This window comes from Mixophyes fleayi, chromosome 1 (genome assembly GCF_038048845.1).
Source record: "Mixophyes fleayi isolate aMixFle1 chromosome 1, aMixFle1.hap1, whole genome shotgun sequence".
Classification (NCBI taxonomy): Eukaryota; Metazoa; Chordata; class Amphibia; order Anura; family Limnodynastidae; genus Mixophyes; species Mixophyes fleayi.
In genome coordinates, this window is record NC_134402.1 from 398,856,562 (window position 1) to 398,881,527 (window position 24,966).

At 39.2% G+C, this 24,966-nt stretch overlaps 1 protein-coding gene and 1 long non-coding RNA gene across 2 annotated transcripts in view; both read left to right on the forward strand.

Moving 5' to 3' along the window:
- Positions 1 to 17,904, forward strand: part of RGMB (repulsive guidance molecule BMP co-receptor b) — a 30,789-nt gene extending 12,885 nt beyond the window's left edge. Inside the window, exons 2-3 of the mRNA XM_075181331.1 lie at positions 294 to 802; positions 14,458 to 17,904. Coding sequence (XP_075037432.1) covers positions 294 to 802; positions 14,458 to 15,123 — 1,175 coding nt within the window. The 3' untranslated portion in view covers positions 15,124 to 17,904. The remainder of the gene's footprint in view (positions 1 to 293; positions 803 to 14,457) is intronic.
- Positions 1 to 24,966, forward strand: part of LOC142098504 (uncharacterized) — a 1,185,945-nt gene that overhangs the window by 1,133,933 nt on the left and 27,046 nt on the right. Inside the window, exon 2 of the long non-coding RNA XR_012678352.1 lies at positions 20,589 to 20,726. This is a non-coding gene — a long non-coding RNA (uncharacterized LOC142098504). The remainder of the gene's footprint in view (positions 1 to 20,588; positions 20,727 to 24,966) is intronic.

The following is a 24,966-nucleotide window of genomic DNA, read 5'->3' on the forward strand; positions in this document are numbered from 1 at the left end:
GTTAAGTTTATTTTACATATTTATTAATGTGTGACAATTACACATTGAACTGTTGGGTAGAAATTGCAGGTAGCTAACATCTTCGATTTGTGGCACCAAATTCTGCACTGTAAAGTATTGGAATTCAAATTTATATTGTAAAAAATGTAATGCCAAATACTAAATATTGCTCTTTTTTACACCATGAAAATCTGCATCAGTTTCTAAGTGATGCTGTTTTGCTGTACTTGCAGTGACTTGTCAAGATGCAGTTGTTTATGAATTCTCTATTTTTTTTTTTTTTCCCCCAATAGGGTACAGTCAGCAGCAAACACAGTGCCGCATTCAGAAGTGCACAACAGACTTTGTTTCTCTTACATCCCACCTGAATTCGGGGAGCGATGGCTTCGATTCTGAGTTCTGTAAAGCCTTGCGGGCATACGCTGGCTGCACGCATAGGACTTCAAAGGCATGCCGTGGAAACCTAGTTTACCATTCTGCTGTGCTGGGTATCAGTGATCTAATGAGTCAGAGGAATTGCTCAAAGGATGGTCCTACATCTTCTACCAACCCGGAATTTTCCAATGACGTTTGTAACTTTCACAGTAGGGTGACGGCAAGAGAACTGCAGGCTGGGGAGCAGGCACAGCCCAATTACCTCTTTTGTGGCTTGTTCGGAGACCCACATCTAAGAACTTTTAAAGACCATTTTCAAACTTGTAAGGTGGAAGGAGCTTGGCCGCTAATAGACAACAACTATGTGTCTGTTCAAGTGACAAATGTGCCGGTGGTCCCTGGATCCAGTGCTACTGCTACAAACAAGGTAATTGAAGGACTAACCAGCCTTGACAGGCTAGCGGGATGTGCTGGGGTGGTTTGTTTTGTTTTTTTTTTGTTTTGTTTTTTTAATCTTTAGTGTTACATATAAAATCACTATTGAAATGAATATCCCAGTGTCATGCAGATCATTGGATGGATTTAGAGAAATGCTTTACGTGATTGTGTTACTTGTATTACCGTTATGTTACCCAAATATCTGTGATGAGCCTAAATTATCCTCTAGTCACCTGAATCAGAGCCCTGACAGTTGCTACATACAGGCATTTTTTTTTTTCCCAGGGGCTCCTTTTGTTCCTCTCACAGCCCTTCCCAAATATCAGGATGGGAGAATTGGGGAGGCCGAGCCAATGTGAGTGTGAGGACCAATCACAAGCCGCAATCCAAACATTGCAGTTGGTTATTACTTATCCTGTTTACACACCTGTCCACCTCCATGTAAAGTGCCAAGGTCCATTTATGGATTCAGTGCGTGTAATACAGAATTGGCTATGGACTCCGTACTGTGTTTAGCCGCCAGTCACATATGGGGTGCCAAAATGTGTGGGCTATCTAAAAGTGGATGAATGTCAATGGCTCAGATTAGAACATGTAGTGTAAATAATTGGGAATGTCTTCATATGTTTATATTGGTCCTCTCAGATGTAATCATTTTAATTATTTTCATGTTTGAAAAAAATTTGAAAACCGCAAAATGTATGTATGTTTTGAGGTAAAAATACTTATAACAGCGTTATTATTAAAGTGTACCTCTTGTCTACACATATTTAAGGCAACCTTTTTGTGGGTTGAATCTTTATACAGGAGTCTGTGAACTCTGAGGTGTGAGATACAAAGTAAGATGTCGTTTGTTCCTAGTAAATTCATAAGATGAATATTGGTTCAGCTAACAAAATATCTGCCTCCACCACGAGTAAGTGACAGGTATAATTTAAGGAACTTACATTGTAAATTAATTTTTAATCAAAGAAGAAACATCGCTGTTCTTTAAATATCTTGTAAAGCTTTTAAAATGGATTTGTTTGCTCCTGCAATGGCCGTACAGACTGTGCTCTGTCCAGTATGATCACCACCTCAACCTCATGTCCCTAATCATCTGTGGGACATGGGAACTATTCTGCCGACAAACCTCATTGACTTTAGTTAAGATGTTGGATGTGTAATAGGCAAATCTTTCATTCCCCCTAATATGTTATGTAGCAACGTGGCAGAGAAAGGGTTAGACTCAGTGGCAGCTAATAACATGTATTTTATTCAAGTCTCTCTTTGTAAAGACTGAATGCTTCATTCATGGTCCGTGGGCACCCAGCCCTTGCAAGGTGTGTTATGTGTAAACCGTTCGGCATCTGTCTGCCTTGGCTGGCTTGTGCATTGTGTTTAGCAAACAAGCATGTTGTTACAATGTACTTCCAGAACAGGCTTTAATTTGTGGCATCTGTGTATTTGTGTGGTTTATGACAAGTTTCACAGTTTTTACCCTCTAAATTTAAATGACTAAAAAATAACAAAAAGGAACTTCTCTTTTTGTGACGTTTCTTTTAATTGGGTTATAATTTGCAAAGAAGACACCTCTCGGGTTTGTTTTGCAAGTATAACCCATGTCCTATCTTCAGTCATGGTCTGGGTGCTGACAATAGTGGGAGGCCAGTCCCTTCCACTGTATCACAAACCATGACTTTTTATCAGGTTTGATCAGACTAGTGTAAAAAGATTTTAAAAACCATGTTTAGATCTAATGTTTTGGCAAGTGAATATGGTGAAGAGGTTGGCTGTAGACTGAGGTCTTACTATGGCCGCTCCTAGAACATGCAGGGTGTACAGATCAGGTAAGTGTACTGTACTGAGAATGTATATTTATAAACCTTAGAGATGGGATAACAACATTGTAGTTATTCTTGTACCCATTACTGGTAGACATGTGTAAGACCATGGGAATCCTAGAAGGCTTACAAAGTTCTGTTACCAAATTCGATGCTACATAAAGTAGACCTTTCACCTACACACAGTGGAGGCATCCATTTTTTGGGGGGGGCTGACCCGGTTTGCAGCCTATCAGTGTTTCTGGAACTAATGACATCACTTAAGTCCCATGAATATTAAACAACCAGTGTCTGACATATGCATACGGTACTGGATCCTAGTGAGTTGATTGGCTACTTAGTAGTTGCCCGTTCTCTCGAAATGTCTTGGAGATTCTCTAATTAGAGGGAGACTTCCTGGACTCCAGGGAGAGCATGTAATTCTCCACAAGGACACTTGTGTGCATGGTGGGTAAGGACATGTCAGATTGATGCACATTGTATTATCAAGCCCACTTCAGTCACTACTGAGTTGACAGGAACATGATAACCTAGCCATGCCCATTTTATGTAAATAATGTCTCGGTCATTGCCATCTCTTCTTTTAATGCCTGATCTCCATATCTCCTGGAAGGCCAGTACGAAAAGTAGGTAGATATCGGCTACTTTCTATAAAGTGTATACACTCGACCCTTTGCTGTGTCCTGCGAGAAGGTCCGCCACCCGGGTGCAGCTCAGAGACACTACTAATAGATGGAACTTGTGCTGAATCTCTTGCAGCCCATCGCAGCACAAGTTTCCCCACCCACTGCAGCAACCAATGTTTAGAGAATCTCTGCCAAATGTTGGTTGTCAGGGTCTATGTGACATAGGATGGACGTCACCATAAACTTAACATTTAAGCTCCATGGACTGATTGAGATCTATTATATCCAACACAAACAGTTGTTTTTAGATGATGTAACTTAATGTTAAACGTAACTGTTACAGAGGTTTCTGTTTCCAAGTTTTTTGTTGCTGGGTCCTTTTCCCTATTCACTGGCTGTCTCTGCTCTTCTTGTACCTTAACACCCAGGGCAATTATTGGAACACCCACTTCTTTTCTGCAATATAATTTACATGGTGGTTCAGTTCATTTTATTTTTTTTCTTCAAATGCCCTGGATGCCAAGTAATGGCAGAGCAGTGAAAACTGCAGAGAAAGTGATACTGGTAAACAATAATCAAAATACATTAAAGAAATATAATTTTGTTTGTGGTTAGGGAAGTTGATACTTTAAATGAATGTGTGTGTGTGTGCAGTTTATTAATTTATTGTAATTTATTTCTGTTTCTTCGCTTCACCAAATATGTACATCCCACCCGTTCTAAATGTAAACCGTTTCTTTGCCAGATGCTTTTGCTCTGTAAATAATGTTATTTACCAACACAGAGGACCTAGTAGAAGTGAATTAAGGGTAACAAAGTTTTAATAACAAACTTGCATCAATCCCAATGGTTTATGAAAACCACATGGCACTGCTTCAGCTCATTTGCAAATGATATTGGCTCTAAGTGGCACGTTATATTCCTTTTCCAGGTTTCAATGTGCACTGCTAAAAATTCATAGTCTATACACACAACTTTTAACTGAGCACCCTAAGGCCCCATACACATTGGTGTTTGTTTTGCTTTAAAAGACGCAAGTACAAACGCAATTGGAACTACAAACACATTCAACATGAGGTTATGTGTGTATTGGAGGTCACCTGGACCACCAAATGCATCATCCACTTACAAGTGAATTGAGAAAAAAGCTTTCAGAAAAAGCACAACGCTACTACAATACACTCGGACACGATATGGTTTTCATTTTCATTCCCGTTTACATGTGTTGCACTAGCGATAAAAACGATAGCAGAGCGCACAAAATTGGAATCTAAAGTTTTCATTTACCAAATGTACAATATATATTGGCTTTCTGCAGACTGTTTGTGTCATTCAACACAACCAGTTCACAGATTTTGTTTCAAAAGACACAATTCCTGTATATTCTTCTGGAAGGGCTGATTGCATTACATGGAATACTAATGGTAACATGAACAGATGTCTTTCTTAATGATTCTAATTGTAGAAAATGAGCTTTTCTAATCATACTGGGATTCAGCAGTTCTTATATTTTACAGCTGGCTTCCTAACCCCATTGTGATGTGTAAGTAATTACAGAAAAAAAGACGTTCATTGGAACTTGTTGATCACTTATCCAGTATGGTAATTATGGCCAGATGGAGAAGACATTTCCTGATATTTAATGACTGGACCAGCATGTCTAAGCCCTGCGCTGTGTTCCATGAGACATCATGCATTTAAGGAATGAGCTTGTGATGTCCTCAGGTGCTGCAGGACAAATCTCTCCATGTTTGTTGTTCCTTTCTGTCTAGACATTTTGGTTATTTCCCATGTTTTTGTGCAGCTTCACACTGGTGATTGCATCCTGAATAAAGCACCATTAGCGTATGGAGATAATCACTTACAATATAAGTAAATGCCAAAGAAACACCCATAAGAATGCACAGTTGAAAAACAAATATATATATATGCCTACTGTGCATATAAATATCCGCACTTGCACCTGCCCTGGTGCATATGATGTGGCTGTAAATCACATATCTCAGAGATGCAGAGCTTACATTGATTAGATGTGCTTGCTCCCGGCCTCGGGACGTCCTTGCTGTATATTTTCTATATGCATATCCCCTTCTCACCTCCGTTCTGCCCTTGAAATCGTGGATGGTCAGAAGTGTCCTGTGCTTCTGAAGATGAGTTGCATGTACTTGTGTTCACTGGCGTATAGTCAGTTTCTGGGCATACACAAAGCAGTTTTTACGCACATACAATACAGCATTCATCGACCTTTACACTCAATGTATCAAGCCTGAATTGTATAAGATATGGTTGCATGAACAATTCACTAAGTGGTTAGAACAGCGGAATGGTGACGCCAGTTTGGAAAGGTGCCCATGGCCCACTAATGGGGTGGTATGGCCCATTAATGGGGTGTGTACATCATGTATGATGGTCCTACACACTTTGTGTAGAGATGCCGGACTAATTCAGCATTGGGCAGGCTGCACTAAGGAGCAGTCAGTAACTTGGGGAACTGACATTAGCTGTAGACTGTAATCTCATACAAGCACTGGTTTATCATTTTCTAGTGGTTTGGGTTAGTATGTATTGTCTATGTAAACTTTTGCATCAATGGAGCATAATAATAACTGTATAGACTAATGGATGATCTATTAATGGCTGATTTACAGAAATAGTGACAAGTGACCATGAGCTTGGGGTGCCCCTGCCTTAGGGAAAACCAGACTGGTCAGTGCAGGGCTGGTACCTCTGAGTGTAGGGGGCCTTTAAAAAAAAAAAGTAAAGTGCCCCCCTCCATAGATTACGAACCCTACACTGAAAGTGCTAGTTTCTTCCTGATTCCTCTGGGATGGGATAATGAACAAGATTGGGACCCCAGGAGTGGCAACTTTGCAACCCAAGTGGTCTTTGTATAATGGACAGGATTTCCTAAGACTGTTGCCCATTTTACCAACCCAAAAAAAAAAATAATCACTCACAATTTTTTAAATAAACTTTAACTGAGGAAAAGATCCACCTCATCATCAGCACTGACCGCCAGTAAATGAGTGCCATTTGCAAGAATCCCCTGACTGGGCATTTGTCATTGGCTGGTGGTAAAGGTCCTAGATACTCCCGGCTTTGATCATTTATTTGAAGGTGATTGCTAGTGAACATATGGGTCGTTCTCTGTTTTTGATTACCCCTCCCCCCCCCCCCTTCCCCATTTGTATTGTGATTTGATCAAGTCATAATTTATATTCAAGGATTTTGGGGATTTTATTTATTCAGTTCGATTTTTGGCAATTTAGTTTTGATCAATACCCTGGACTCCAGACAGGACGGTGTTAAGAACGGTCCTAGCCCTTTATAGCTCAGGGCTTTAGCTCTGGAAGGAGAGGGGGAAGAGTGGTAAAACTTTGGCTTTTTTGTTGTCCCTCTGCCCCCACAGAGGTACCAGCAGGGGGTCCTACTCACTTCCTGTTATTTTTGGAGTTTGTGGGCACACTGCTTATGTTATTTAATACATTAAACAGTGCTGGCCTTGAGGATTACCCATCGGTATTGATAGACCTATTCAGCCCCATTGGAGACTACATTTTAGTCACGTTGCTGAAGAACATTTGTATTGTTCTGGAAAGGAAACATTCACGCCTGAAGCATTATTGATCCGTCATAAAACCATAAAGCGGAGGTAGGCCTACTCCTGTGCTTCAGTGATCCTCACTTGAGTGCTCTGAAATTACAGCCTGTTTTCATCAGCGCTTCAGAACTTTGCATAAACTTTTCCATCGTGTTTTTTGTGCCAAGTTTAAAATTAAACTTTCTCCCACTCTGTTCCCCACAATCCTGGAGTTTTTATGTGCATTTATTTAGTTTCACCACCATGTGTAATGCGTAAGTCACTAAGCATTACAGAGAGAACAATAACAATTGTGTTAAACTGACAAGTCCTAAGAGATTAGCAAATTGTCTTATTGTGTCTGTTTAATGTGCTTATTTACAAAAAGACAGACTTCCCTTTGGATAAATATTCTGGGTTTTGCCTAACACTGTGACAGACATAACAAAACAGACCTAGGTGACTTAACGGTTTGTCAATTTCAAAAGCCAGTGCCTAAATTGTTCTCGTTACCCCATGGCGCTGCTTTAAATGGCAGCGCCAATGCATATCAAATGCAAATATCTTTGACATGTGGTGGTTAACGAGCTCTTGTTGGAGGGCAATGGCCGACTCTACATTACTACATTAACCCCCAGTTCACATGCTTTTAAAATACTATATTTTTTGTTTATTTGCTTATTTGTCTGGAAATTAAACAGGATACTGTGGGTGGCATGATTTTGCTCATGATCATCAACCTTTATATAGCGCCAGCAAATTCTGTAGCGCTTTACAAGTGGGATTTTTTTTATTTTTTATTTTTTTTTTTATTTTTTTTTATCACTGGTCTTAATGGCATTTGTAATGGTTTTCTGTGTGTATAGATTTATTTTTTAGCAGCTCGGATTTAAAATATATACTTTGCTCTGTTATATAATTGTGTATTTCATCTTTCCCTTTGTACCCAATTACCTGTGTTTTTTTATTTTGCAGTTACTATCCTTTTTCAGATTTGTACCAAATAATTCTTTGAAAATTTGAGTATTTTGCATTGTTATATAGTACATGTTGGTACAGTTTGAAATGAATATAACCAAGTTTTAGTGCTTTCTGACTGCTGTTCTGGCGGTTTGCCTTTAGTATACCTTTTCTGTGTTGATATTCCAGAAGTGCTAAACAGAAATTATAATTGAAAAAGGAATGGGCACACTGGCCATTATTTGCAAATTCAGTGTATATGAACTTCCAGTTTCGCATAGGTAGGTGCTGATTTTCAACAGTGCATTACGCTTACATTTATGTTAATCCTTGTAACCAATAATACACTGCCAAAATATCCAGGTGAAAATTTCCACATATACAAAAAATGGTTCAGTAATTCCTTGAGCATTAGGCTGGGCACACACAACTGGTTTTTCAGCCAAATATCGGATCAAACACCCGATTTAAATGACCGTTTGGCTCAATATCGCATTAGTGTGTATACTTGCACAATGAACGACAGTCGTTTCAAAGTACCGATCGCTGTTTCGTTTGATTGTTCAGCAGAACTATAAATCTTGTTCAGCTATGGAATGTTGGCCTTCCAATTCTGCAGTGTGCATGCACTCACCATCAGGATCTCCATAGTTTAGACTCCTGATCTTTTCAGCCATTGGTTATGACTGATGAAGAGCACAGGTCTGAGGGTAAACCTTTTAAAACATATATAGTGTACACATGAATCGGCATGCTGATCGGGATTTTTTTTTTGGCCTGCAGTGTGAACCCAGCCTTACCCATCTGTGTGTACTGTAATAGAAAATGTTAGTTACAAAATGTAAAGCACAAGTAAACTATTACTTGACCTGAACAAATTTCTAAGTTTTAATTTCCAAAGCTTCTCAAAAGTGGCAAGTATTTGAATGAGGCAGATATTAATGGCAATATATATGAATGTCCGTGAAATTAGGAGCTATATGAAAGCTCAGAGCATTAGCCACAGTGTGGGGGTATTGCAGGTAAATGTTCTAAAGTGTGAAACATTAGTCTGTTCTGTACCTTGATGTTCCTGTTTTCACAGCTGGTGAGAAGCCAATGAGCAAATTGTTTAAAAATGGATGAGTGCCGCAGCTCGTCCGGGAAAGAAACTTCACATAAGAATTGATGTTTTAAATAACACATCATTTCTATTTATCATGAATAAATGATGCTGACAGGGTGCAAATGTGCCAAATTCCTGAACATCTTACTGTGTCTAAGGGCACAAGACACTTTAAGTGGTTAGCCCAATGAAAGGACTGATCGTTGCAGATTAATCAGTCTCTGTATTTAAAGCATCATTTGGGGTAGAATTAGGCCAGGTAAATTAAACTGGAAAATCTCACTCGCCTGTCCTCCTACCATCCGTCTAGGGACAGTGTGTGACCTCTTGTATCAGGTGACCACAAATAAGTTCTTTAACTTATTTCACTTCTATCCAAAAACTAAACTTCTTGTCTTGGGTAAACTATAATGTAGACCCTTTAGACCATATCTGACATTGTTTTTTTGGGGAAATACATCATGTGATGCAATACATATCAGTCTATATAGGCAAACAAGGCTAGGTATGGGGAATACCTCTACAAACTGTTTTTTTAATGGATTCCATCAGTGCAGTGGTGTTTGGCACCAGCTGCTATGGTGCACAGACAACCTCTACTGTTCCTCCCATTCTCCTCCCATCATCTCTGCTTTTTGTGTGTATTTGTTTTGAAATTGTTCTGAACAAGTGCTCAATTATTTGGATATCTTCACTACCGTATAATTAAGTTTCATGCGAACATTTGTAAATACAGATGTGTCTGTATAATCTAGAGTGAGCAATATAATGGATAATTCAGGAGTCAGTCACTCAGACCTTTGGATCTTTTAAGGTGCAGCGGAAAATGGCATAAATAGAAATGACTCCCAAAAGCTAGGTTCCAGCAGTCATTTACTTTTACACCTCTCGTCACCCAACAGAGAGATGATAACCTTTTGTCTGGACAAGACACAAAACTATTTATGCTATCCCCACAGCACACATACAGTGTTTTCCCGTCCAAATTCCAGGTTGGATAGAGCAGGCAGCTATAGGATTTTTATTTTTATTTTTTGTTTGTATTTTATGTGTAGTTTTTTTTTTTTTGTTTTTTGTTTTTTTTTCATTATACCAGCTTTTATCTGGGTGTAGTGTTTATCCTTACCCAGCAGGGTTCTCTATGCTGTCAGCGGCGATGGAGCATTCATGTGATTAGGACCAGTGGTCAAAGTGGAAATTTAGAAATAGCAGTATGAAAAATGTAGTGGGAAAAGTGAATGGAATTTGATTAGTTTTACAAGAAGTAGGAGACAAGACAATAAGAGAAGTGGCGGTATGGCATACCACCGTATACAACCCCACTTTGACCACTGATTAGGGTGCCAAGTTTTCCTCTCGCAAAATTTTGACCTGGTGTCAAAAGATCTTGCAGGAGTTAGAATGACTTGCCAGGTGTCGTACCCACATCTGAGGTCTGAGAAGTATGAGGCAGGGTGTAGAACAGAAGCACTCGGTTAGTGTGCGCTTGGTTGGGGGGGGGTAATCCCGAAGGATGACATATTTAAATTGATACATTGTTCAGATAATCGACTGTACATCAGGGAGATACAAGAAGCAAGAATCTGAAGAGGCTTGCTTTGGTCTTTTAATAGGCAGAAATTATGGCCTACTGGCGCTGCGGAAATTTTGTGGCGGCTTATAAATAAAGAATGATAATACTAAGAAGTTCTTCACTCGTTAATCAGGGTGCCCAAATAGTAAACTCGGTGTTCCTGCTTTGATCATGGTGTCGCTGCAGAGTAAGGGCTCCTCAGACCAGTTCATTGAGACCCTTCACTTCACTAGAAAGAAAACGCAGGTGTGAAAAATATATACTTGATGGTCTGGAAAAGATGTGTCCTTGAGAAAATACAAATTTTGACATAATGCAGGTTAGCATTCCAAAGTTTTTGGAGCTTTTGCAGTAGGATATAAGTAATGGTTTACGTTTAAGTGCTGTAAAAGTTCATATTGTAACCTTGAATGTTCTGTACAACATAGAACGTTTGACAAATACTCTGATAGTGTTTTTTAAAGCTCAAACATATGGTATCCCATTGCACCCTGGAATTTGAACCCGGTGTTTAATTCTACCAACTTTTGAACCATTAAAATGCATTTTCAATATTTGTATTACTGACATATCTACAGTCAGCCATACCTTGCTGTTCTGGAAGATAAATTGGTGCTGCTTCTATAGAACAGACCTGCAGTCTAGTAACAATGGGCCTTGCTGACTATAGGTTTGATGTCCTAGCAAACTAGACCAAACTTTTAGAAGAAAAGAACTCCAAGCAGTTATCTACCCTAATGATCACTATGATGGTGGGTGCTAATGGGAGGTGAGAACTATTCTTTATGGTTAATTCCTCTATAATGGTTCCTCATTGGCAGCCTACTTTTGTATACCTAATAAATAAACTATTTAAGCCAGGGTTTCCCAAACCCAGTCCTCAGGGCTCCCTAACAGTGCAGGTTTTCTGGATCACATGTGACATAATTAGGACCACCTGTGGATCTGTTACAATGTGTCAGTCAGTAATGAATACACCTGTGCTCCAGCAAGGAGATATGGAAAACCTGCACTGTTAGGGAGCCCTGAGGACTGGGTTTGGGAAACCCTTATTTAAGCAGAACACTTTGTGTAGAGTTCTATGTGGAGCTACACTACGGATGTGTGCTGTAGGGAGAACTTGTATGGTTCTGGTTCCTGTCCAGGTAAAAGGTCTAAGCCAGGCCTGTCCAACCTGCGGCCCTCCAGATGTTTGTGAAACTACAAGTCCCAGCATGCCCTTCCAGCTATCAACAGGTTGTCTACTGGCAAAGCATGCTGGGGCTTGTAGTTTCACAACACCTGGAGGGCCGCAGGTTGGACAGGCCTGGTCTAAGCTTTCTTTTTGTTGGGTACTGTCATGGAGGATTCATGGGAAAGGGAAGAACACTAAGAATAATTTCTGTTTTTGTTATTTAGACTAATGTGAGTTATGTGTGAGATAAGCGCTCAGAATCCAGATATTGGTTCCTCGTGGCTAAAACTAAACATAACATTTTATAACTTAAGCTCATCCAATGAGTTTCAGTATGCAAATTAATGTTCAGATTTTGATATTTAGCATTTGGTATTCATACAAATTATGTGGATTTTATACGTCACTGTTAGTTAAAAACAATTTACATATCTCATATGTAAACAATGTATATGTGGGCAGCACAGTGGCCTAGTGGTTAGCACTTCTGCCTCACAGCACTGGGGTAATGTGTTCGATTCCCAACCATGGCCTTATCTATGTGGAGTTTGTATGTTATCCCTGTGTTTGCGTGGGTTTCCTCCAGGTGCTCCGGTTTCCTCCCACACTCCAAAAACATACTGGAAGGTTAATTGGCTGCTATCAAAAATTGATCCTAGTCTCTGTCTGTCTGTCTGTGTGTGTCTATATTAGGGAATTTAGACTGTAAGCTCCAATGGAGCAGGGACTGATGTGAGTGCGGTCTCTGTACAGCGCTGCGGAATTAGTGGCGCTATATAAATAAATGATGATGATGATATACTAGAAAAACACAGACTATAGGCTATTAGATTATGTATTCGTATATGTTAGATTAGGTATTAGTATATATTGTCACAGAACTGAAACAGAAACCTTCCCATCTGTCATTGAAGTCCGTTGGGTGTCTTCTCAGACTGATGGTCCCTGTTTGGTCATTTTTTTTTATTTATTTTTTTTTCTCCTATTACTAATTTAGCCGGATTTATTTTTTGTGTATAAAATCCAGTGTCCATGTTAAAGCGTGTGTCCTGCTGTTCTCAACGAACACGTTTCAGCAACAGGAATCCACTTGAAAGACTTTGAGTCATGGCTGTCAAACAGACAAATTGCTTAGCTTTATAAGAAGAGTTGATTCTCTAATTTAGTGTGCTAATGTTATGATTGTGGGTTGCCTAAGGTACCTATTAAATGGAGAGACCTGTCATTTGTCTCTCATTATAACTGCTCCTGTTACTTCACGACACTCTCACAGGTGTTGAGTAAACCTGAGCAAATTGTTGCTGGTCTTGTCTGGTGCATGTGGAGGTATTCTTGCAGGCTGTTCTCCTGTAAAGGGAGGTGGAACTATGCAATTATAAGGAATATCTACTTTTCAGATTCTGGAGGGGGATTCAATTGACCACATTGTTTGTGAGAACAATGCAGCCCGTGCACTGTTACCAGTAGTGCAGTGATTTTTAATGCAGATTTTTGCTCACAGATATTTGCTCAGCTGCGAGCAAAAATCTGCGTTAAAATTACCGCACGGACGGTAATAGTGCGCACAGAACAATGTGGTCAGTTGATTTCCCTGTTATGTGTACTACGTATACAGTATATGATGTGGTGAACAGACTGCCATAATTCTTAACAGGAAAATAAATGTACCTGATTATGTTTTGCTCTTTCCTGAGGATGACTCAGAGAAGTTATCCACTCTGCAGATAATTGCTTTGATGTTTCACTTAAAGTTGGAACCAGCAGGATGGAGCATAATGGTTTTGAAAGTAATCTAGTGATGTTTCATCTATGTTTAATCTGCTTACCCTCAGTGTCTATAAAACACCACAGGACAGCACTAATTTGCATTTTATACCTTTATTTGAAGACAAAATGGAAAAAAAATTAAGTTACTGTCAGGAATTGAAATTCTGAAAAAACCCTGGAATATTGTATAGGGTTTGAGTCCTGTTCGAGATATATGTGGGTGGTTTGTGGGAGAAAGGAATTCCCATTTTAAGTACTCCCTTTACCTACACATAGTGCCCCCACAAAATGGCTGCCGCCGTGGTGCCTAGGTGATGGCCACACCCTAATCTCTGACTATGTATATGGGAAATAAGTGCAAATGATTATGTTTAGGATGACTGAGAAGTTATTCAGTTCTTTTGTTGCTTTAATGTTTCACTTAAAGTGGGAACCAGCAGAATGAGGATATAGTGGTTTGCAACATTTGTACTATTATCAGAATGGCAAAATAAATATGCTAGAAGAATCTATGTATGTACAGCGCTATGGCATATGCTAGCACTATATAAATGATGATGATGTACATTATTGTCTTATTGAATGGTTTGTATCAAAGTATGGAAACCTATGAATTGGTCACAAAATGGATACAGTATTCCTTTTATTGCCAGAGATGAGTGGCAGTTGTGCTTAGTGGACATTTCAAAACCTGAAAGTCTTCCAGTACAGCTTTAGTACAGGCATGTGTGCTACGAGTGTTAAGATTGTTTTTGTTGTTGTAACCAACAATCCGTTTTTGTTTGTTTTTAATGGTGCATTTCACTGTTGTTTGGTTGTAACAGATTTCAATATTGTAACACAATTACTTTTACTAAATGATAAGTTTAAAAGATGTCCGATTATCCAGAGATTTCATTTCTCTAAATTGTCAATAGAATTAGAATGTGTTTTACACAAAAAAAAGTGTAAAAAATCTATATTTACTTAAACGTTGCATTTTAATTTTGTAGACCCTACCGTTTTAACTCACACTTTGCCATTTCTTCTCTTCTAGATAACCATAATATTTAAATCTTACCAAGATTGCACAGACCAGAAGGTCTACCAGGCCGTGACCGATGATTTGCCTGCGGCATTTGTGGATGGCACAACAAGTGGTGGGGATGGTGACTCTAAAACCTTGCGGATTATAGAGAAAGTCAGTGGGAAACATGTTGAAATGCATGCCAGGTACATTGGGACAACTGTGATTGTCCGGCAGCTTGGAAACTACCTAACGTTGGCAATTCGAATGCCAGAGGAATTTGCGATGGCTTACGAGGAGAGCCAAGACTTGCAGTTGTGTATGAACGGCTGTCCGACCAGTGAACGTATTGACGAGGGTGGGCACCTGCGTTTCCCTGTGACAGGAAAAAATCCACACAACTCGTCATCTGGACAAGCTCGCTCGGTGTATACTCTGGAAAGTGCCATTGCTAAATGTCTTGAAAAGATCCAAGTGAGGCACATCTACTTTCACTCTTGTGTGTTTGACCTGCTTACGACTGGGGATGCAAACTTTACTGCAGCGGCTCACAGTGCCTGGGAGGACGTGGAGGCCTTGCACCCCAAAAAGGAGCTCTGGCAAATCTTCCCAAACAAGGGAAACGTGGGCCAAACTTGTGCTTTGCCTGCTGTTGTTCTTGGGCTTGTGTGCTTGATCTTTGTTGCTTTTTTGTAGGAGTTTTCTTGTGTATAAACAAAAAAAAATGTAAAATATATATTGTTATAATATATTGAGCAAGGATAACCGCATATATGTATATACCGTGTATATGAAGGGATGTTTGTCTTAGGATGCCCATGAGATTGTACATATTGTGTAATTGACTTGACTTAAGCTGGATGTAGTATTTTTTTTTAATTTTTTTTTTATGTTTTTGTTTTGTTTTTTTCAGTTGTAAAATGTTTTATATGTTCCTTCACTGGAACCTTTTTAGAAAGCACTTTATTTTTTATAAGATATTTATGTCCAGTGAGAAATTGTGTGAACCCACACATATCAAGCTCTGTTTATGTATTGTGACGAAACCGAAGAACGTTTTGTATTGTGTGAGTTACCAGGTTAGATATAGTTTCCATGTAATGGCGGAAGAGTTGCCATGGTAGATCATGGAATTTGCTTTCTTTCTCAATTCTTACTCTTTTTATAGTTGGCTCCCAGGAACCAATGTGAGCGGCTTTCTGTTCTGAAAGGACCACAAGATAGGGCAAAAGAGATGACTAAATCATGACTATGTTCACACAAACGTGCTCTAGAGCAATAAATTACAGAATACTATGAAGCTAGTTCACTCATTTATTCTGATTCTGACTGCTTACTGAACAGCCTAATAGGACATATTCTCAAAAGTGGGGTAAAGAGAAAAATGGTTTAATTTCTTTTTTATTATTTTTTTTTATGACACTTTTATGTTGACGTTTTAAAGGAGATTTTCATGGGCAGCACAGTGGCCTAGTGGTTAGCACTTCTGCCTCACAGCACTGGGGTCACGAGTTCAATGTTCTCTCCGTTTTTGCGTGGCTTTCCTCCGGGTGCTCTGGGTACCTTCCACACTCCAAAAACATACTGGTAGGTTATTTGGCTGCTATCAAAATTGACCCTACTCTCTCCCTGTCTGTCTGTGACTGTGTGTTTGTGTATATTAGGGTCCAATCGGGCAGGGACTGATGTCAGTGAGTTCTCTGTACAGCGCTGCGGAATTAGTGGCGCTATATAAATAAATGATGATGATGGTTAGGTAGTGGTACAATGGCATTTTCTCTGACAACATATATCCGCCCCAGGAAGCCATGCCTTTTTCGGCTACTTTCGTCTTGATATAGAAGGCAATGTGAATGCTGAATTCTTGTCACACGAGCGATGGAGATAATCTACATGGATGCTCAAAGTACCAGTGTGTCATTACCCTAAGGCAGTAAAATGTTAAAAAGCTTTCATTTGTAGGAAAACATATTGAAGAAGTGAAAGTCTTTTTTTTTTTTTTTTTTTTTTTTGTGGGGGGTGGGGGGGGGGGGTCTTTAATGTTTTATCACCTTACCCATTGGTGTGGCTCTAATGATTCTCCTGCCTAAGGCAGTAACTGGGATGGCATTCTTCCCATCCCTTACGTGAAATCATAAACATTTGTATTGGTATTGTGTACTATAAAAGAAGGTTTAGTCATTTATTATAAACCACTCATTTATACTAACAGGAAGAACAGTTTCATCTTATAAATTGATTCCCTAATTTTGGCTGCCCCCCAGATCCTGCTGCCGGAGACAGCTGCCTCACATTTCCTCATTATTAGGCCCATCTCTGCTCAGAAATTATTATTATTTAAGGCATATACTCAAGATGCTTAATTGTGACTTGGAGAATTTGGCACTTAAATAAAATTGGCTTGAACACTTATTTTTTTTATTTTTATTTTTTTTGTCTTTTTTAAAAATGGGAAAAAAAAAACCTTTCTCTAGTCCATTTTTGAGACTATGGCCTACGCTAAAAATGTATACCTAGTATAACTATGTGTGTATTCTATTTGTACTTTTAAATGTATGCTTAACATTACTGTCTTTCCTAGCTTCTCAGAACTGTGAATTGAAACACAACTTTTACAATTTAAAAATTGGGGGGCAAACCAAAATAGAAAATGTCTGTCTGTTTTGTTAGTGACTTTGTTTTCTCCTAAATGATCCAGCAGATATCTTGCTCTAAAAATGTACATTTAAAAACTTAAAAATAAAAATGATTTAACTCTTCACAGGTAGGCAAAAAATAAACAAAAAAATAAACCTCAACAACAACCCACAAAGATATTTTATACGTTCAAAAATCACCGTTTCCTAAGGAAAATGTGATTTTCAGCATTTACTTTGGAATGTGACTTCAACAATAGCAGTACTTTTGGTTTTATAAAAGCTCTACATAACGTCTATGTATTTTTTAATAACTGGTGACTATACTGTTGCATTGTCACAGCAACCCAAAAAACTGTTGCTGAAGGATTAGGACAAATTTGACTAAATTTCATTCTGTAATCTCATTATGGAAAAAAAAATGGTGACTGAATACACAAGTGTGCCCAGAAAAGTTTAAGTAAGTTATGCATCTTTTTCTTAGCTTAGCACTTCGTTTTTTTTCTGTCTTGGCCCAGCTCTGGGAATTAAGAAAATGTAATTTGCACATGTTCTTGAAGGCTGTTGTGGCGAAGGGAGCTTTAGATAATGCCAAACATATGGATATTTAGAACTTAGTGAATGCTCTCTGGTGAGAGCTTAAAACCTTTGAGAGGATGTGCTGAAAATGGCCGCCTCTCCTCATGCTTGGAGAAACCCATAATGTGTTTTTTGCAGAAACGTTTAGATGTGGTTCATAGTTATACCAGTAAGTATCTGTTTGTGTAAGAGTGAATGTGCATTGTGTAAATAGTTTAACTTATTATGCTACAAGAATAAAGTTGATTACCCTAAAGTAAAACGTCTCAAGTGTCATGTTGTGGTGACCTCATGTGTTTTTCGGTCAAAATTCACGCTTGATTAAAAGGTGTGTTCTGAAGACAAGGTGTGAGATGGGGCGGAGTGAGGTGTTAACAAGTCCTGATAAGTTGTTACTCACCTTGCAGCTATGCTGTGACTCATATCTTAGCAATGCTAGGTAATTGTAACCATGTGTGTGCTTGATAATTATTGATATCCTCATTTCTTTTACTATATGGTGAGTTATATCTCATTGGTCTTCAGACGTGTTCAGAGTCTCGCATGCATTGCTTTTTTTTATGCTAAACTATTGGCCTTTTCTAGAGCAATGGGGAATACTGCAGGTACAGAGAACTAACAAACTAAACACCTTTGTAATTGGACTCTGTTAGGTTGAGGTAGCAGGGCAGAGAAGACATGGATTTCTTGAGCAAATTATGGCACTTTTTTTTTTTTTTTTTATTTTTTAATTAAGAGGTGTCTACTAGGGGAGTGTGTATGTGTGTGTATGTATATGTGTATGTGTGTGTGTGTGTGTATGTATGTATGTATGTGTATGTGTGTGTATATATATATATATATATATATTATAATTTATACCTACCTACCTTGTAATCAGCGTCACTAATGACTATTGGTGAAGATGGCTTCCAGCGCTAGAGGATCATAGCATCCATACAGCTCATGGAGCGATGGATAGGGAATGCACCACCTAGTGGTGGTTGTATGTAACCTGCAACCAATACAACAGAGTGCTCTACACTGATGTGGGGTATGGCACTAATTGCTAGGTCACGGTGGGGGTTTTAGTGGAGGGTCTTCTGATGAACTATCACGCTCGGGGAGCATATAATACAGAAGAGTCTTGTCTAGCAGGAGGGCTCATACATGTGAGCAGCTATTAGTTTCATCCAGCACAAGCCACACATTGGTATAACGTTTATAAAAATGGAAATGAGCAGTTTGGTTGCATTAATATTTTCCAGAAGGTTTTTTTGTTTTTTTTTATATATAAAAGTTGCAAAAAAGTCACAATTGGCGCTATGAATGTTACATGTAATAAAAAAAAGTGGTAAATAACCCATTTAGCGCCCGATAGCGGTGAAAGTATAGTTTTAATTTCAGCACACAATTGTAATCCAAAAAGGATCACCTATAGGTGGCAGAAATGTTTCAGTTCAAGGAAAAAGCTCAAAAATCTGTCGCTGTATAAAATAGAGATTGACACTCTCTATAGCACAAACCATCAAATGATAAATACAGCGCTAGCTATTTGGATATAGGCTATTAAAAGACAGTGTGAATTACCATAAAAAAATGTGCACAAATCACTGAAAGAAGCATGTTATCAGCTCTATGTAAACACCCAAATTTATTGGCTTATGAAAACCCCATTCATCAATACATTCTTCAGACCTCTATGACCTCAAAGTTGTTTAATATAGATCCTATCAAGCAGATTTAATAAATATAGAGATATATATCATTTTTTTATTTTTATTTTTTTTTCCCCCTCCACTGATATTTGTAGTCATTTGAAAGCAAAATCTTATGCTCTCCAATAATACAAACGTCATAGTTGCCCTGAGTGGTGACGAAATTCGTTTGATTAGGACCCCGTGTGGATTCAGACCAAGTTGAGTGTTCTCGACTTGTTCTTGAAGTTAGTAACTGGCACCATCAGAGGTTGCTCCCTTTTTGTTCAACAATGTCGTTTACCTGTGCATTTCCTCCAGTTAGTGTAGGAAACCCCTACACGTTCCCCTTTAGAGTGAGTGCTAAGATATAGTTGGAATACAAACTAGCTACATCTGACCTCATTGGTCAGTTGATATATAATCGGTTACACAGATGTGAAGCACAAGTTGCAATGAGATTAGGTAAGTTTCTCATTCGGAGAAGATGACCGTTGTATATACTTTTATAAAAAAAAAAAACACATGGCTATTTAGATTAATCTAGAGTAATTGAATTCACTCAGATCTCCACACACAACTGTCTCATCTCTATATAACTAATAACATGAAATCGGCTTTTTGTAGATATTCAAATAATGTTGGGTTCACTATATCGAACGTGAAGTCTAGTATCACAGATTGTCCACCTGCATTTTAATCACACCAGAAATGGAAGGGTAGAAAGTTTTTTCAATCTTGCCTCTAGATATGGTTCAAATCCAAAATAGAGTATATACATTTTGTTGGACTGTTTCCACACCACTTCCTGTTCTTTCCCTCCCCGGATGTGAACAAGTGGATCTGTAGGAGCGTTTCCCACAGGCAGGGAAGGATGAACAGTTTTTCAACATACTGGCAGCAGGCAAGTTGAATAGTATGGGGTATATTCAATTCTTTGAATTCCCCTCGGCGTTAAAACTATTACCGTTATTACGGTAATAGTAAGCTGGATTTCAGCTCGCAGCTCCCTGAGCCGTGAGCTGAAATCCGGCGAGAAAACTACCGCAATAACGTTATTTACGCGCACTAGTGCATAGTGGTATTATTTTGTTGCAAAGTGTACATGTATCACATACTTACCTACTTTCTTCAGCTCCCTTCCGGGAGCCAGCCAGTGGAGGTGGGCGTGAGGGGGCGGCCAAAATCGCGGCATTTCGGCCCCGCCGCCTGTGACGTCATTCGACAGCGGCGGGCGGGGCCAAACGCCGTGATTCATCGGGAATCGCAGCGTTTGGGATCTAATTCTGCCCACTTCACTAGGAAGTGGGCAGAATTCGGGAGATTGCCACACTCGCCCGGGAGTCCGGGAGACTCTCGCAAAATGCGGGAGTCTCCCGGACATTCCGGGAGAGTTGGCAAGTATGATGTATCAAACTTTTCCTCATTTTATTATGGTTTCATCAGAGGTGTAGATGTAGAGAGAAAAGACTGTTTTTAAATAAATTCCAGCCAATTCAGCTTTGTCAGACATTAATTCTCATTAACCTATATAGGGAAATGAATTCAAAGAGATTATACTGTATAATAAAACCATATTCTGTCATGTTTTTTTTTTATTCCATTTATCTTACGGATTGCACCCCAGTATTTAGAAGGACCTTACTTGAACACAGGATCATTGTTTATGTAATCTCTAAAAATATATATACATTTTCTTTGAAATTCTGTATTTAAATGAATTATACAAATAGTAAGGATGTCTCTTTTTTTTAATCATACCATCTAAACACAGTGTACCTAAATTCTAAATACAGAAAGTTTCCCTAATGCATAATTTCTTATAGTGATGCCCACCACCTTTTTATAATAAGTTGCTTAATTCTTAAGTCCTTAAATAGTGGGTTATGAAATGGTGCCAATTATTGACTGGGACTGCACAAGCGTCTTATTTAACCTTTTAAACTATATAGCATTATTTAAATAATCTTTTTTTTACTACATGTAATATGAAGATAAAATATAGGGGGGCAGCACGGTGGCTCAGTGGTTAGGAGTCATGAGTTCACTTCCGGACCATGGCCTTATCTGCATAGAGTTTGTATTTTACCTCCATGTTTGCATGGGTTTCCTCCCAAACTCCAAAAACATACTAGTTGGCTAATTGACTGCTATCAAATTAACCCTAGTCTGTGTCTGTGTTAGGGAATTAAGCTCCAATGGTGCAATGATTGATGTGATCCCGTTCTCTGTACACCGCTGCGGAATTAGTGGCGCTATATAAATGGTATTAGTTGTGGGGCTATGTGGGGACCAGGTCCTCTAATAAAGGTCAAGCCCACTTGGGTTCCCATTTTGCCTCAGGTTAATAAAAGACTACGGCCTTTGTTTGTAATCTCAAACTTTCAGTTGTGACGTTTCACCCAATAGTGGTCCTTCCCTGAAAAACATGCGGCTACTTCCCACCAGTGGAGGCGTGAGGGGAAAAAAGTCCAACTTTAAAAGCGTGTGCTGGGGAAATGGGACACCTGTGTATTCCTGCCTGGGGGTTTCTAGTGTTCATGATGGGCTAATGTGTGCCTGGAGAGGCACATTGGTCCTGTGTTGGGCCAAACTTGCCAAAATGAACCTGCCAAATGCTGGGAGACTCATGAGCTTTGCTGCCTTGTCAGGAAAGTTGATGAAGGTGGAACCTTGTGTTTTTGGTTATAGGATCAGATGACATTGCATATTTGTAGTTGGGCCACTAATAAAGCTCTTTTCCTTCTATTTGTCTACTGAAGAACATTGTTTCACTGTTTTGTTTGTGATGGGCAAGACCTTGACTCACCCGCTGATTGTGAATGGTGTCATCAAGCTATACCCACCTCCCCCTTTTTTTTTTTTTTTTTTTAAATCAAATACCTTTCCTCAACATCTCCCAGGGAGGGGGATATGAGAATTATGTGAATATGGTGTTGGGTAGAGAGGGGAGCGAGGTCCACAACCACTTATTTAAGGAACAGCTATGCACAATACCTAGGGAAACATTACACCTAAATATGGCCCTGGTTTGTTAGCTTAATAATCTCTCAAAATTGAACAGCCTCTATATCCCTTCAATCCAGGGCCTCGTGTAGGGTTAAATGCAATTCCCATTTAAAACGCAGACATATAAACGGCATCTGAAAAAAAACACATTTTACACAAGTATGCGGAGCTGGACACAACTCGGCTGATCATCATCATTATCCGTTTCGTAACTTATACTAGTGATAGAGCACTCGCAAGTTTCTTGTCTCCTGTAATGTGCATCTGAGTCTGCATAAATCACATTATGCCGACACGCTCTTAATGTATTTTGGCTATGCTCACACTCCCCCTCCTTTCCCAAACACCTCTTTAATCAAAGGGTCCACAAACGGTTGTAAGTGCCGAATGCGACTCATTCTTCATATGGCTGTAACCGTAAATAGTGCTTTGGGTGCATGTGTGGAAGTGAAAAGCAGTTTATATGCAGCATACCATACGTTGGGGCGATTCAGTTCAAAATGACGTATTGCCAAACATCACCGCGATAGCCGGCTGCACACATTGGTGCCTGTTACGGTAAGGAATCAAAGAAGGGAAAATGAGTGGAGAAACATTGACTTCTCGGGCTGTTCCTGAGGCACTCCGTGGAACATTGCTTTGGATTGCATCTCCAAATTTGTGTCCAACTCTCCGTGACCCCCACAGTCCACTGCAGAAAGAACATTCTATAAAGAGAAGATGCCTCTCTTGGAACAAAGCTTTCTCTGCAGAAATATTGTATGTGTACCTGCCAATTTTTGAAAGAAACCAGTATAAATGATAAGAACTAGAATTGTTATCCTTGATTTATATAGTGTCAACATATTTAGAAATGCTCTGCAATAAAATACAAAAAGGTTTAAGAACACTGCTTAATAATCTACTTTATATGCCATACAATTATTTGTAGTATAACACTAGCAAGGCAATTGTTAAAAATTAATGCAAGGCATGTTGCCTCCACTGTTTAAAAATAATTACCATGCAATGAACTACAGTTCAAAATGATCGCTATTGCTGGTAACTTCTATAAACCGCTGTTTATTTTTTCAGGTTTTGTTTGCAGTTGGAATCTTTGGTTACCACACAACTGCTGTGGCTAGTGAATATTGAAAGAAAAAGGCAGACAGGTTTTCTGAAGGGCACTGAATCGATTGCAGATGTTTTTTTCAAAGGTGGGGGAGGGAATACACTGGAAGCGGGCTCAGCTGCTGGATTAGTAAAGGTTGTAACCCTCAGCTTCCCACGACTCTTATTTAAACATCTTTTTTTATTTGTGTTTGGAATTTGAAGGAGAAATCAAATGAAAAATGATCACAATGTAATTTTCTGCCACATGTTTCATTTTAGGTCATGGTATGCACCAAGCTTTTCCAATTTATTCACAAATTTATTGGCTATTTCAGGAAATTGCATATTTGGAAAATTACGTATATAAAAAACAAATATGCTGTTAGTGTAAAGAATGCTTTATATATATAGAGTAATGCTTTTATACATGTACATTTTGGAGTGCTATATACAGAATTTTACAGCAACAATGTCTTACACCTAGGATATAGTTCAACTGCAGTTCCCAATTGTTGTTGCTTCGTAGTCCATTCAAAGCATGTTTGGGGGGTGAAGGGGATGTAAGTAATGTAAGTACATCTGCCACCACACAGACTGAATGTATTTGTTGTATCTGTGTGATGAACCAGACAGTATTCTTTAAAAATTTGACTTGTTTTACTATAATTATAAAAATGCTGCACCGCGTCTTTTCAGTTGTCACAGTCAAGTCTTTGCAAGTCTGTTTTTGCTATATACTTGGTCCCTGCTATTATTATAGCCAAAACCAGGTGAGAAACCAACAAATAAATGCCTCACTTAAAAATATGTTGCATGTAATGTACATTATGTTTTTATGTTAGTTTACCAACATTTTAGTGATGCACCTGATTATATATATATATATATATATATATATATATTTATTATTATTATTATTATTAATATTTATTTATAAGGCGCCACAAGGCATCCGCAGCGCCGTACAGAGACAAACAAAATCACAATACAATGGGAGACAGCACAGTACAGTAAACACAGCAACTCAGTACGCTCAATGCACAGCTAGAGAGGGCGGGGGAGGGGGAGGGAGGATCCGCAAACGACGGGGCCCAAGAAGGAGGGCGCGGAAGACAGGGAGACCCCCAGGGGGGAGGAGGGAGCGAGAGATTGTAAGCTTGCGAGCAGGGCCTTCTCACCTCTTTGTCTGTTTTACCCAGTTTGTTTATTAGTTTATTACGTTTGTCCCCAATTGTAAAGCGCTACGGAATATGTTGGCGCTATATAAATAACTGATGATGATGATGATGATGATGAGTGGACGTGGGGTGGAGGACCCTCGAGGAGGAGGGCTAAGAAGCTGGAGAGCAGAGTTAGAAGTGGTGGAAACAGGAGGAGAGATGGCCCTGCTCAGAGGAGCGTACAATCTAAGGGGAGGGGTGGACAGACAGAGAGACGCAGGGGAGAGAGGGAGAGTAGGGGGACAGAGGCAGAAGATAAGGTAGGAAGTTAAGTGGGAGACAGAAAGGCTTTAAGAAAAAGGTGGGTTTTTAGGGCCCGTTTGAAGC